The sequence below is a fragment of the Malus sylvestris genome, chromosome 4, assembly GCF_916048215.2.
Source record: "Malus sylvestris chromosome 4, drMalSylv7.2, whole genome shotgun sequence".
NCBI lineage: Eukaryota > Viridiplantae > Streptophyta > Magnoliopsida > Rosales > Rosaceae > Malus > Malus sylvestris.
In genome coordinates, this window is record NC_062263.1 from 6024754 (window position 1) to 6039563 (window position 14810).

General features: G+C 37.1%; 1 protein-coding gene across 2 annotated transcripts; it reads right to left on the reverse strand.

Annotated features, from left to right (window-relative positions):
• Positions 1-3822: 3822 nt before the first annotated feature.
• LOC126619794 (novel plant SNARE 11-like) lies at positions 3823-9698 on the reverse strand. 2 transcript variants are annotated; one of them, XM_050288211.1, is made up of 10 exons: positions 9013-9660; positions 8820-8912; positions 7265-7358; positions 7088-7125; positions 6472-6560; positions 5487-5566; positions 5313-5369; positions 5128-5220; positions 4949-5023; positions 3823-4296 (listed from the first exon to the last, which is right to left on the reverse strand). In XM_050288211.1, exons 1-10 carry the CDS (start codon positions 9087-9089, stop codon positions 4207-4209), a joined length of 786 nt encoding a protein of 261 aa, XP_050144168.1. In that variant the 5' UTR covers positions 9090-9660; the 3' UTR covers positions 3823-4206. The 2 variants fall into 2 exon arrangements, 1 of the variants encoding a protein (XP_050144168.1); XR_007622152.1 differs by having other exon boundaries at positions 4207-4296; positions 5136-5220; positions 9013-9698.
• Between the last annotated feature and the right edge of the window lie 5112 nt (positions 9699-14810).

The following is a 14810-nucleotide window of genomic DNA, read 5'->3' on the forward strand; positions in this document are numbered from 1 at the left end:
GCTTAACCGTAGCAAGAGCACTCTCAGGGAACAATCTCATTCTTTTTTTCTGTCCATTTCTATCTCTTTCTCTTGTATTACTTCTCTAGAACTGCATGCGGAAAATATGGGAAAGCATCTCGTGATGTATTTAACCAGAAAAGTTGTGATGCTTCCACATTCTCAAGTGATTTCGACCCTTTTGTACGCACATCTAATTCCCATTCCGTTAGAAGATCGAAAGGAAGCTATACGAAGCAAATGGCAATGGCTTCGTTTCCTCTGAATGAATGAGCTTAATTAAAAACTGAATAACAAATGGCAAAGGCTTCCTTAATTAATTTGGTCCAAACTTGTAACAAAGAAAGGAATAACATCCCTAACTAAAAGATTATACCTAAAATTAAAAACTGAATAAGCTTAATTTCAGTAAATGAATCCATAATACTCAATCATCCATATATTATAATTTAGGATACCCAAATACATAATATACCAAATAGTTTTCAAATTCGGAGCAGAAAACAATAATTATTTGAATATTAGAAAGAAATCAAACAAACAAAATGATAACCTTCACCTGAAGAGAAAGGTGAGAAGCCTCGAAAGTAATAACCAAAATGTTGACTCCGAAAAGCTAGAAAACTTTCATGCGCAGAAGGCGGTTTTTCTAAGAGACGTGGAGGAGCTCCAGAGCCATAGGAGAGTTGTTGAAGATTTCCAAGATGCCCCTCTGCGAGCTTGCCTCTTCTTCTGAGGAGCATGGTTGGAAAGTGGAAATTTTAATAAATGATGATAACTCTGGCAATTTCAAAAGAGAAGTACACGATGCGGGCAAGAGGGTGGGGATAGAGGTTACTCCAGAAAAGGGAAAAGTGCCAAGAGTGCTATTTTCCTTCTCTTCTCTGGAGTGACCTAATGCTCCTTAAGCACTTTTTCCTTTTCTGGAGTAACCTCTATCCCCACCCTATTGCCCACATCGTGTACTTCCCTTTTGAAATTGCCAGAGTTATCATCATTTATTAAGATTTCCATCTTCCAACCATGCTACTCAAAAGAGGCAAGCTCGCAGAGGGCTTCTGCATCTTGGAAATCTTCAACAACTCTCCTATGGCTCTGAAGCTCCTCCACATCTCTTAGAAAAGCCGCCTTCTTCACATGGAAGTTTTCTAGCTTTTTAGAGTCAACATTTTGGTTATTACTTTCGAGGCATTTTGTGTTTTGATTACATCTAGGAGCACCTTCAGTGAAGAGGGGAAAAACGATCGGTATCGATAGACACCCATGGAATTCAATTTGGTTTTGGAGGGGTGGAGATTGAGTTGGGACCGAACAAACCCTTCTAAACTTGAAAGTCATGCAATTACAATGCCATTTTCTTGTCATGAACTTATCCTTGCAATGCAACTCGAATGATATCTTGCAAAAGACCTTTTTTATTGGGCTAATTAGGGTTAATTAGGCATGCAATTACAAAGTGTCATGAACATATCCTCACAATGCAACTGACATGATAAAATTTCACAAATTTATCTATATATTCATAAACTTACATGAAAAATACAATATACATATCCCACTTATATTAGGGAATCACAAAAGGACTTTCTTTTTATACTCTTGGGCTCTTTTGGTGGGCTAGACAGGAATGGGCATCAGGTTAGGCTTTGTAAAACAAGACTTGTAACTTGTGCGATATGATAAGCTAGATAGCTCACTCTATTATAGATTCATATCTCATCATGTATAATCTAGTTCATCTCATAGTTTGACATAACAAATAACGGAGTGAACTCAAATCCATTTTAATTGGTCACAACATATAGTCCAACTGGCCCACCAAACAGGCCCTTACATTCTTATATGACCCTGCATGCTCACAAAAAGTGTGGATTCACTCCCTTAATGCAATATTTTGCGTATGGAATATGGAAATGGGTTTCTTTACTTATTTTCTGGGTTGATGATGGGAAGATGTCAAAATGTAGGTTGGTTGGTCTATATGCATTTCTTCAAAACCAAACGTAGGGAAATATGTCAAACATGAAATTATTGACATAACCACTGCCCGTGCTTGACAGTGTCTACTAGAAATTTTCCCATGGGTTGGTTTTATTTTTTCTTTTCCTTGTGTGTTTTTAAGTGAGTTAAAAGAGCGTTTATGTGTAGAGTTAGCAGTTGACAAGTGTCAAATCCCGACATAGACCACATAAAAGTCACAAAGAGCTTTGGGTGCAAAAGATTTGAATTTGCATTAGCATTAAGATTAGAGGATGAGGATTTTCTCCGGATTTTCTTTGTGAGGATCCTAGGATCCTTATATTTGAGTTGTTCATAGTATATCGTGTGGTCAGCTTTCATTAAATACTATTTGTGTTTAATTTTAAATAAAAAGTAACCGCACAATGTATGATAAACGGTTAGAATGTAAGGATCGTAAGATCTCCACAATTTGAATTCGAATAGAATCCAAATTCGTCTATAATTAGGATCAGGGGTGGTCAATATTAATTGTTTTCTAAGTTAGAAATTCCTTTTATAAAAAGAAGTTGCACACATCACACGTGTGAAAGTATTATATGTCACAATTCAATACATAACTCATGGCACACGCAGCAACCATAAAGAAAATACATCTCACTATCTCCAATTCCCACTAAGTCACTAATCCAATCATTTTTCTTTTTATCTTACACCAAAAGGCATTTGTTTGACCAAACAATGTATTACATAACATCTTAGGAAGGCTGCAAACAAAAATAAAAAATAAAATATTTATCCAAAAAGACTATGAAACGTTCCAAAATATTCCAGTTTTTTATATTTATTTACCAAAATTATGTCCTGCAATCAAGTTTTGTATTTTATTGTTAATTTTGAATGCACTTTGTTTATTGTTTTTATGTTAATCATACACTTATATATTAAAAATGAAAAGCATATTTTACAAAATAAACTGGATTTATATATAAGCATATACGGTATATCAAATATTGAAAAATAATAATAAATCTGTAAGTACGAAAAAAATTCAAGAATATTAAAAAACTTGTAAAAGAAATGAATTTCTAAATCATGTTTCAAAATTTCTGTGATTACTCGGAATTCGAATATTCTAAAACTTTTGAATTTGAAAATTGTGATTCAATCTAACTTAATTCTACAATTTAAAAATAAAATTACCTTTCTAGGGCTTGGAGCTCAACTCATCTATGCGAACTCTCTATTTTTAAAATTCAAACGTAAAACCTCTCACTTACAAATGAAGGAGAATATCACTAGATTGCAGTACTAAGGGCTGGTTTGGTATTGCTGTGCTTTGAAAAAAAGCTGCTGTGAAAATAAGCGGCTATGAAATAAATCAGCAGAGCGTTTGGTAAACTTTTTTGTAAAAGTGCTTTTGGAAAAAAAAGCAGTCTGATAGTGGGTCTTTTCATTAAAGTAGCACTATAGCTCCGTGTGCTTTGAAAAAAAACCAATTTTCCAAAGCTACAAATAGCAGCTTCAGTTTTTTCCTTTGATTTCTGCTTATTCTCACAGCAGCTTCCAAAATAAGTCATTGTTTTTCAGTTTACCAAACACCTAAAACCCTCATAGCTTTTTTTCACAGGTGCTTTTTTTTAAGCACCTCACTCCCAAACTAAGTCTAAGTGGTCATTATAATGCATTACATACTCTAAGATTCATTTACCATAAATGTATCGTGTTTGCGTCGTATGAAATAATCCTAAACTTAAACCCAATTTGTTAACCACCAATACCTATAATTTATCATGCAAAATCTTATCATTTTATTGCGTTGTATATTACTATCACATCAACTTCTGACTTAGATGCATTCAATCCACGAAAATCGAAATTCACTTTGAAATTTGAATATTAATTTGGTACATGAAATAATTTACCAAACAAAGATTCGGTAAAAAGTGACTACAAATACAACCAAAGGGTAAATAATGTATGAGAACCAATACATCCTAAAATACACCTTGTATACAGTCAGAGGGAAGAAACAATGATAATACATATCTCATGCAACTGAAGCCAATAACACAAGGCACAACAACAGTGGTAAGACTGGCTTTCTCGAAAATCAGCTGGCCTTCAGAGCAAAACTTACCGGGATATAGCTTCCGTATCTGTTCCGTAAAACAGGGTAAAAGCTGACGTTCATTTGAGCACGAACCATCTTGGCAATCTCATGACATGGTCCATTTTGATCTCTCCTCAGTATGGATTCCACAGTAACTTTCGAGTCATTGCAGGAGGGGCTAATCCAGGAATATCTGGAATGTTCTTGTTGTTTGGATGAACCAGCTGAAATTCAAGATAAAAAATAAAAAAAACAAGTTAACCATATATCCACCAGACAACATCCAACCATCTGAACTCAAGTTCCTAAACAGGAACTACGTTTCTCAGAATCGCTTATAAATATGAGAAAGTTACCGCACAAACTCTCATAACTCACGTTATAAAGGTTCAAAGAAACAGAAGAAACAAATATTTCATGATCATAAGGCAAATTAGTTCATTGCCTAACTAGGTAACTAGGAAATTCAAAATCTACTTGAATCTGGAATAATGATTAGTAGGAAATTATGTCAGAAGAATACTTGCAACCAAGTAGAGACGTTCAAGTACACCTTATCGCTTCATTACTTGCTTTCAGAAGCAATGACTATACTTCCACAACATATGATATTATTTAATATTTAGAAAACGAAACTGCATTGAAGCACTGAAGGTGTTGTATGCAATTGAAGGTCAGGAATAGATCTTCAGCATATAAAAAGCGAACAATCTGAGTGCCTTCAGCAGCAATAAAATGAAAATGATGAGGGTAAAATAACAATACTTCTCTAGCATCTATCAGGCTACACTTTGCGTAACAAAATTAAGAACTCAATTATGTCGATGGAATTTAAAACACTTTGGAAACAAAACTAGAAGCAAGCGTGTTTCGTACCTTCACAATAATGATGGCTATGACCCCAATGACAATCAAGACAAGTAATCCCATAATACATCTATCAGTTGCAACCTAACAGGAAATAAAATGGGAAAGAAAGAAGTTCATAATGAGTAATAAAAGTAGCAAATATCATCAACATACAAAAAAAGCAAGTGGATAATTCAGAAATTGACCTGCCTACCAATTTCCTTGACCAGCTTAGAAGCTTTCTTGATTGAGAAATGAATAGAGTCCAGCTCGTTGACAATCCTGCTCATTTGTTCAGTCTAAACATGAAAATAAAAAAAATAAAAATTAGTTACCATGCCTCTGCAATTTTTATAAGGAATATGAGGAAATACAATTGAATACTAATTACTTGAGCCTTGAGAGCTTGTGTTGTCTCTGTTCCAACATTGATGGTTTCATGAACAACCTATTACAAACAGGAACACAAAGAAAAGTCATACTCGAATCATTTTTAACAACGGATAAGAGCAGGAACAAAGTTTTTCTTCCAATAATCAAATTGATATTTTCCAGATGCACCCACCTTTTTTGATCTCTCAATGGCTTGATCTGTCTCATTCATCATTTGGTTTCCATTATCCATAAGTTGTTGATTCGTCATAGCTGTCAAACATATGGACTCTGGTTAACAAGTAACTCATGTAGAATATATGTTTAGTGTCTTTCAGGTAACACAACATGGCATGATTTGTTAGTTGTTACATCAAGCAGAGTTTCTGAACGTTTAAGAAAATGCATCGATCATTTTCAGCATTGCATCTAAACAAAATACTAGTGTCAGAATTATTACCTGAATGCATCTCTCATAGGAACTTCTCTAAACATTAATATGCATTACTTTTTCTTTGTGATATCAAGTGTAACCTCTAACCCTATACCAATTATTCAGTCCTTTGTAATTGATAGCCAGAGGCATATATCCATTATGCAGTCGCTGTTTTCAATCATGAATTACTGCAATATAACTCATTCCATACTAGGTAGGAAATCGTTTGATAACACTTCTCACTATTTCTTAATGTTTTAAGTGAACATAGATTGACAAGTACTTTGATAGAGTCAAATTTACCTGTAACTGATTTAATGAACCTCCAACTTGTGACAAAGCATGTACATCAAGACCACCAAACCAATTATATAATACAACCAAACAAATAGAGGAAAAATTGTAAAAGGTTGTATGTGGTATCCCTTTGAGCTTCAGAGAGAGAGAGAGAGAGGATCTATGTAAGTAAACATTGCATTTCAATCAGTGTCTCTCAAGTTTCTATTTTCTTCTCTCCACATCAACCATGCAGGATGTTATGGCATCCACTATATATTTGTATGAGTGTAAGTCTGTCAGTATGAGTGAGTGAGGGTATGTGTGCATGTGCACGAGCATGTGTGTGAGCGCTATATGTAAAACCATAGAATATTAGCGGATGGGTAATATGTTGATAGTGAATTGTTAAGCCCATAATTAGTGCTAAAGTATACAAGGCCAGATTGCATGTTAACATGCTTACCCGAGGCTAGCAAGACATTTTGTTCCCCAAAGTCTTCTGCCGGCCCATCAAAGAGATCAATTTTCTTGTTTTCAAGGTTTGATGCGTATCTGTACCAAAGGCACACCAAATGTTTCTATAAAATTATTATTATTAGAAAAAAGATATATCATCAATTAAAAAAAAAAAAAAACCAACTTTGACCCAAGCATAAACCAGAACTTTGAGCATCCAATGGGACAATTTCAAGAATAACAACAACAAAGCCTTTTTCAAGAATAGGACGGAGACATGTTCATCACTACATCAGTCTAAAAAACATCCACGTTAAATATTTGGTAAATATGGGAACGTTGGATAATCATATGTGAAATAATAATTAAGACTCAGAAAACAAGGTGTTTTCTAACACAGGTATTTCATTCTCCAAATTGATATGTAATGAACCTATATATCAACGAAATATCATATATGTAAGCCTGGGGTAATAGATGTCAAAGTCAGATGGATACAATACAGTTCATCCACACAAAAATAACTAATATAATGTACACTTAAGAAATACCCAAAAAGGAAAATGAATTGGGTATTTCTGCTAAGAATCAATGAATGTAATTTCTTGCTGATGCTAACTTACTGTTTCTTCAGAGCCACATATGAATTCAACTCTTTGATCTGCACAAAAGTTCAAGCTATTAACACAAGTATAACGTGTTAAAAACAATTAATATACACAAGAAGATAATTAAAACAAAGGAAAAAAAAAAAGTAAGCATAGCAGAGTCTGGAAATGAAATAAGGATTTAAAACACACCATTGACTGCTTTTTCTCATTCAGCATTCTACTGGTATTTGGGTCATTTATTCTCTCCATATTCTTGACTTCTCGATCAAATTCTTTGATAAGCCTGAAAACAACACAACATATAACCTTATTCACAGGACACCCAAATTGATGAGTGTCACAGGTTTGAATTCAAACATCAGAAAGAAGTTGAGTTGGATAACCGCAACTCTTACAAACGAAGGCCAGAAAATCTGAAGGCAGGAAACCCCATATGCTGGCCAAAACAAATAAACTAAGCACAGATCCATAAGATTATAGCATTTGTTTCTCAAATGACATGTCAACACAAATAATACATTAGTATATGGAATTTAGGTGTTTAGGTAACAGATACTATTGGGTAGAAAAGTAAAAAGGTAACCAAGAAAATCCAGAGGTCTACATAAAAGGAACGAGTACTGAATTAATATGCATATCTGGGCATAAGAAGCAAATAATGTTCATTGCTGGTCACTTGGTCAGTGGTCACCAATCCCAAACGTGACATTAGACAAGATATTTCCATCCCTTACATAAAATGGAGCAGGATGCCACTAAATGTCAGCTTAGTTGCACTTTATCACATTTTCAGCATTAGTCACAAATTGTATAAATATTCCACTCCCAAGTATACTATTTTTTTGTCGATACAAATTTTATTACCAAAAATGGATAAACAATCATAAAAAGACATTTAAAATGGAACAAACAAAACTTTCCCCTGCCCTCCAAAATAATGGCATCCCCCCAATCTGAAAAGGAAGAAACAGGAATTTCGCAAAATTCTAAGGAACTGAAGCTCAAAGTAATGATTAAAATTAACGGTAAACCTCCGCATCTCCCTAATGCTATCACATATTGTCTAATTTATTACTGGCTACACCACCCAAAACACATCCATCACCCAACACCTCCGTAGGCCTACACACTCTTCTTCCGTCCCCCAAATGCCTTGTGCTCACAAAATAGTGCCATGAAAGTTGCCGGAATTAGGCAGCTTAAACAGCCTCCCAAAGGACCCAAACAATATCCACCCCCTATTTCTATATACCTCAAGAAAAAACATTCAGGTAAACCTCTCTGAGTATTGAGCATCTTTCTATTCTTCAGAAACAACTTCTCAGTAAATAAATTCAATCACAAACCAAAAATAAAATAAAAAAGATGCTCTAAAAAGTTCCTTTCTTTATCATCATTTAGCTTATGAATATAATTTGAGGAAAATCATTGATTCTAACTTCAATAAATTCAAGTCAAATCGAACCCTTAAACGTGAAAAAAGCCAAGTATAAATTCCTGCATCAAGATCTAATGGAGCGTAGTGTACTGAAACTCATTTATTTCTTGGCCAACTTCTTGACATTAAAGCTAATTCAATTGCATTACCTTCAATCACAGTCAAGAACCCAATTTACCATTCAATAACTGGCAGCACAGACACTCACCAACTTATGAAGAAAATTGAATTGAAAATTAACCCACACTAAGTGGACGATAAATAAAGAGGATAAAACTGTAGAAAAAGAAAAAGAAAAATTAATACCTCTTACAGTCTCGCATCTTGTCAGTGAGCTCTTCCAGCTGCCTACTCTGCCTATTCGAGTCCTTAATCTTCTCCAGCTTTTGAAACCCATTTCTGCCATATATCCAAACACTAGACTATCAGAGCCTGTAACTTTCAGGAACCACAAAATACTCAGAAATTCGATCCAAAGCAAAGCCAAACAGATGCTTACGACAATGCACGGAAGATATCGGCGATTTGTCCGTCGATCTCCGCCAGCTCTTCGCTGATTGCAGATAACGGATCCATCTCTCCAACACAAAGCAATCAAATCAAATCAAATCAAATCAAATCCAATCCAATCCAATCCAATCCTTCAGATCATCACAAAGCTCACAGATCCTCAGAAATCTCCCAATCAAATCCACTCGGCTTCGAACCGCCTAACCGAATCGAATCGAAACAAATGCTAATACAAAGAATCAAATCGCATTCAAAACAAATCGAATAAAAAAAAAATTAGAAATGCGCGATGGGATCCGGGGCAATGTGGGTTACGATGGGGATCGGAGGGTTGGATTGGAAGTGGGAACAGTGTCCCCCCGATCTGAGAAAACTCTTTCTTTATAATCAAAGAGCTTCCTCCTCGTGATTTACAGAGACAAAACAAATTATTTGGAATTTTTTTTATATTTAATTTTTGTTTTTGGTGGGGGAGTCTGGAGAGATGATGAGAGAGAGAGAGAGAGAGAGAGAGAGAGGGAGAGGGAGAGGGAGGAGCGCGTTTAAAATTTACGCCAAAACATTTGGCCGTTTTGAAACGCTTGTTGGTTCGTTACGAAGGAGGTGGGTGGGACCCCTATCCGGAAAGATAAAACGCGTTTTTGTGCCGTTGTATTGTTGTAGCCCGCCGGCGGTAGTTTTATGCACAGAAGTCGCAACGACAATACTCCAATGTTTTTCTTTCTCGGTTGGAACTTGGAGGGTTTGGGTTGGGAGGGGTTTGCTACAATTTTATTGATGCATGATACGATTCTTACAACCTCTTTTTTCTCGAGAAGAAACGATAGTTAATTTATACATTGTTTGTACGACTAAGAAAAAATGTTTACGTTACATTCCATTGTGAAAGATAGCAATGGGTCAAAGCAGTGGTAGGTATATCATTATCGTTCGCATTCCAATTAGGATTTTCCCTTCATACCCGTAAGTTTCAAATCAAGGATTCCCCATCCCCACTCCTAATGGGGAACAGCTTCCCTGCCCCGTCCCAATTTAATTTGCGGTGATAGGTACATTACTATGTCTGCTTCATAGGAAGGATGGATGGCCTCAAACTATTTGTGTAGTGACATTGAGGCAAGTATGTAGGTGCTCATTATAGAGAATGAATTCGTTGAACACAATCAAACGAGAGTAATTGCATGAAGTTCTACATGCATGTCAAGCAAGCAACTCTACAAGTTCAAATTATGCATGTAATCCTTTGACCTGAGACATTATAGTTGTCTTAGGGATACATTGCTGATCAATTGACAAGAACACATGACTGTGGAGCCAAAAACAATCAAGAGGTGACACGTGGATTTTTGGGTAAAAAAGAGAAAATTACCCTTAAGGCACATCGAGATTTCTACGTGCGAGCAGCGGGCAATCATCCCTCAACCAAGTCAAAAGTGCCTAAAATAGGTATTAATTCAAAAACTATTTCATCCATCCTCATCAAATCTTCTCCACAAGGTAACCCCCAAATCATTCATTTTTAATCATATTAATTAGCTAATTAATTGATTTATTATTCCAATAATTTACTAATTAGCTACAAATCAAGAACCTAACCCAAAAAGCCATCCAAGTGGCCGGTCCCTCTCCTCCTAAGGGGGCCGACCACACCTCTATATAAACACTCTCATTCTCTCCAAAACTCAATTCCAATTCTCTTGCTAAATTCTCTAAATTCTCCAACACTTTTTCCTCAAAATTCTAACTTTGGCATCGGAGGTTCTTCGACCAAAGCGCCGCCCCCTCCCCCCCCCCCCCAATTCATCGTGGGCGAGTGAGGTTCTTGGCCTTGACCTAAGGTGTTATTTGTTTTGTAGGTGCAATTTTGTCCAAGAACAAGGAGGAAGAAATTTGCATCCACAAATTGGTGCTTTCATTTAGAGCTGAGTCACACGCTTGTAGAAGACTCTCGCATCTAAGGTTTCTTGTTTCTTTGTCTATTTGTAGATTTTTTGTACGTTCTTATTCTAGGAATTTTTATTTCTAAAAATCCTTTGATAAAACGTGAAAGAAAAGTACAATGGCAAAAGATTCGGAAACCTCGACGAACGAAAATTCCAACGTTCAAAGATTAGGACCGCGACGATCTACAAGGCTCAACATAGCGATGAGTGGAGCGACACCTCCACGAGGCACCACCGTGGCAACCACCATGGTGGCCACCACGACAGCCATCCATGGCAAGGTTCATGGCGCCACAACCACAGCCCGAGCCATGCCACTTCAACCTTCAAAGGCCCAAGCCCTAGCCAAGCCGGCCTATGCCGCCCAAACCCAACGTGAGCCCAATGCGTTGCTAAGCCAAGCCCAAGCCTCGCACCCGTGTACGCCACACGCCGAGCAACCCACTCCTGGGGCCTAGCCTGCTCCAATGGTTTCCTAAGCATCCCAAGATTAGTCCAACTATCCCGGCTTCAAATTTCAAGACCTACAGTTAAGCTAGGGGCATCTTCCTCACATTTCTTCGCCGATTTGACATTTCCCAACTCAAATCTCACGCCCAAAGTTTACCACCCTTCCACTGCTTAAATAGGCGCATTCCTTCCAAGCTCTTCCAATCCGAATGGCGAACAACACTTGTCTCGACAAGTCATAGAGTTGACAAGCGCCCTTACACAACAAACGACCTTGGTGAATCAACTTTTAGAGCACACCAAGATCCAATGTGCCCTAGACGAGGTGTCCCGAAGTAAGACAAGGGCAGACGAGGAACCTCTCTAGCAGCGTCTCGGCAAACAGCCACTCAACCAATCATGAACCAAGCATCCATGCAGCTTACATTCCCGATTGGGCCCCCGAGATAGCATATACTCCCGTCTTAACGCGCAGAGGAGCATGCATTCTCGACTAGGCCCACAGACGAGCATACACTTACGGTTAGGGCCATACTCTGGTAATCAACATGAGTAGCCTTCCAGGCGAAACGTTTATTCGTGGCTAGGCCTGTAATGAACATCCTCCACATCACATCAGAGTAGGCAGCACGAAGGACGGAGAGAAGCAGTCACTCAATTCGGCTCAAGTTCGATCAACAGTTTGTGAAGATTTCTTTGCTTGCTAGGAACGGACCGCATGCACCGCCGCTGCGGTATGGACTGATAGGACCATATTTATGCGCTTTAGTTAGTTAGTTCTTATGCATTTATGTTGTGTTTTCTTAGTTAAGTTAGTCTTTTAAGCTATTTTCATGTGTTTTCAGGTTTTAAGGACAAAGTAAGCAAAAAGATGCAATTTGGAGCATTTTGGAGCAAAATTGAGCTAGAATGGAGCTCATGCATGTGGAGCACAAAGAATGGACGAATTTGAAGGATTGAAGAGCTAGGAATGTGTTTCAAAGTTGAAGACTTGAAGATGCAAAGTTTCCTAATTGAAGTGGGAAAGTGCTTAATTGAAGATGAAATCCTAGTCAAACATGGATTCCTAGTTGAAGAAGGATTCCTAGTTGAAGAATGATTCCTAAGTGAAGTTGGATTCCTAGAAGATTGAAGTTTCCTACTCAAACAAGGTTTCCTACTTGAAGAAGGGAAGTTAAAGCCAAAGAATCAGCTCAAGTGAAGAAACCTTATCCAAAACATTATCCAAACCCTATCCTATCATATCTTATCCTAATCCTAATCCACCTATATTTCAGCTACTTGGGAGGATTCCTAGCTATATTAGGATGCTTAAAATCAGATTTCTAGAAAACCTAATCTTTTCCTACGAAAATGGCGCCTAGAACCTTTCTAGAAGACCTTTGCCTTGCATTGCAAATCAGCCACTTTCCCTCCACTTTGTGCCGTGAGTTTTTACCCAATTCCCTTGGGATTTTGGTTTCTAGAAGCCCTTATCCCTTCCTAGATAAGTGCCGCACCTTATCCTCCCATTCCCTTTGGATTTCTGACTTGTTTTCCTTCAAGGATTGTGTTTTATTTTCCTATGCAACTTAGGCCTTTAAATCCTTTTCCTTTGCTACCTAGGGGCTATGATTTTCAGCCTATATATATGTAGTGCCGCACCCTTTCATTCTCACCACCCTCTACCAGATTTTCACTACATCATTCACCCAATCATCCCTCTTGTGCCGTGAGCTTGCAAAGGAGAAGGAAGGAGACTCTTGGAGCCGTGCATGCCATTCAAGGAGCTTGGATTGTTGGAGCGTTTCTAGGTGTTTTCTATCTTTATGTCAATGTTTAAATTTATTTATCTTTGTTTATTTGCGAACATGATGAACTAATTTCTTTATAGTTAGAGGGGAATTCAAAGTCATGATCATATGTTTTATATGACTTGATTTCCTCCAGTTATGATTTCATAAATCGTGAATGTGGTTTACTTATCTATTTGATTGATAACTTGTTCTTGTGTATTAATTAAGGATGCATACTTAGTTCGCATGCATGAATTTGACGCTAGAGTATAAGGGAATTTCACCTAATCGTTATTAACTTATATTCATAAGTAGTAAAAGTCGCTAGTCACGATTGTGTTAAGTAAATCCTTGGCAAGAGTAACATGAGTATTCCATAGTTATGAATGCCTCGTCAATGTTTATGATTTCCATTGAACTTAATGATCTTTGATATGTGTCTCTATCATGCGTATTCCATAGTTAGGGTCCTTGATAAGAATAATTTGGTTGTAATGCGTATTCCATTCAATTCAATGAATCTAGGGAAATCTGAGAATTAATTGGTGCAATCTAGTTAATTTGGGACATTGTCATTCATGGTTTGTTGAAAGAGTAACTGGAAATCGAGTCGTATGCATATGTTTCATGTGTGGAGAAGGAACCCTCTAACTAGGCTTTCACCATTCTTTTTCATCCAAAATCGTTTTTGTTAAGTTTGTTTTTAAAGTTTATGTTTTAAAGTCCAATTTCGTCAAAACCCAACCCCTTACTTTTAAGTCTTGTTTTTAGAGTCAAAACTTGTTTCCTTTAAGTCTTTTGAGTCTTTGAAGTTCTATTTTCGTCCAAATCAATTGTAGGTTTAGAATTGAGTCTTTTTTATTGTTATTTGCTGTTTTGAGTGTTTTGAGTTAGTTTTGAGTCTATAGAGTCTAGTTTAGTGTTTTTAAGTCTTATTTGTGTTGATTAGCATCCCTAGTTAATCCCAGGTCTAGAACGATCCCTACTTGCATCATTACTACAATTGTCATCAATAGGGTTTAATTTGTGTGTCAACTTAATTTTCACATCAAATTTTGGCGCCGTTGCCGGGGATTAGCAAAGTTACTAATCCCTTGGATTGTTTTATTTTAGTTTGTTTAATTAATTCCAGATTCTGACTTTGTTTTTGTTTCTTGTTTTAGGTACTAGTTTATGACTCGGAGTACTCATCCGATTCGTGAACACATCTTGGACTTCGACGACAATTTTGAGCGAGAGTTGAGACGAAAAAGGAAGAATCCAGAACCTAGTGAATCAAGTTCAAACTCAGAAGCCGAAGTTGAGTTTGAGGAAGAGGAACCCACGACAAGAGTGGGTGAAGTGGAGGAAGCCATGGCACAAGACAATCGTACAATCAAGGAGCTTTCGGCTTCGGGATTGGACAATGCCGCACCTCTATGTATTCAATATCCCGTAGCTGCCCAAGGAAAGACCGAGGAATTCGAGTTGAAGTCAAGTTTGCTACACCACATTCCGAAGTACCATGGGTTGTCCATGGAGGATCCTAACAAGCACTTGAAAGAGTTCGAGGTGGTTTGTTCAAGCATGACTCCAATCAACGTCGATGGGAGCATATTAAAGATGAAGGCCTTTCCCTT

What these genes read in the sequence shown, in the direction of transcription:
- LOC126619794 (XM_050288211.1), bottom strand. Translation starts at nt 9,089, where the DNA reads ATGGATCCGTTATCTGCAATCAGCGAAGAGCTGGCGGAGATCGACGGA. An exon ending in AAGATGCGAGACTGTAAGAG is followed by an intron (nt 7,359 to 8,819) that starts GTATTAATTTTT and finishes TGTTGTTTTCAG; the next exon opens with GCTTATCAAAGAATTTGATC. An exon ending in TATGTGGCTCTGAAGAAACA is followed by an intron (nt 6,561 to 7,087) that starts GTAAGTTAGCAT and finishes CCTTTGGTACAG; the next exon opens with ATACGCATCAAACCTTGAAA.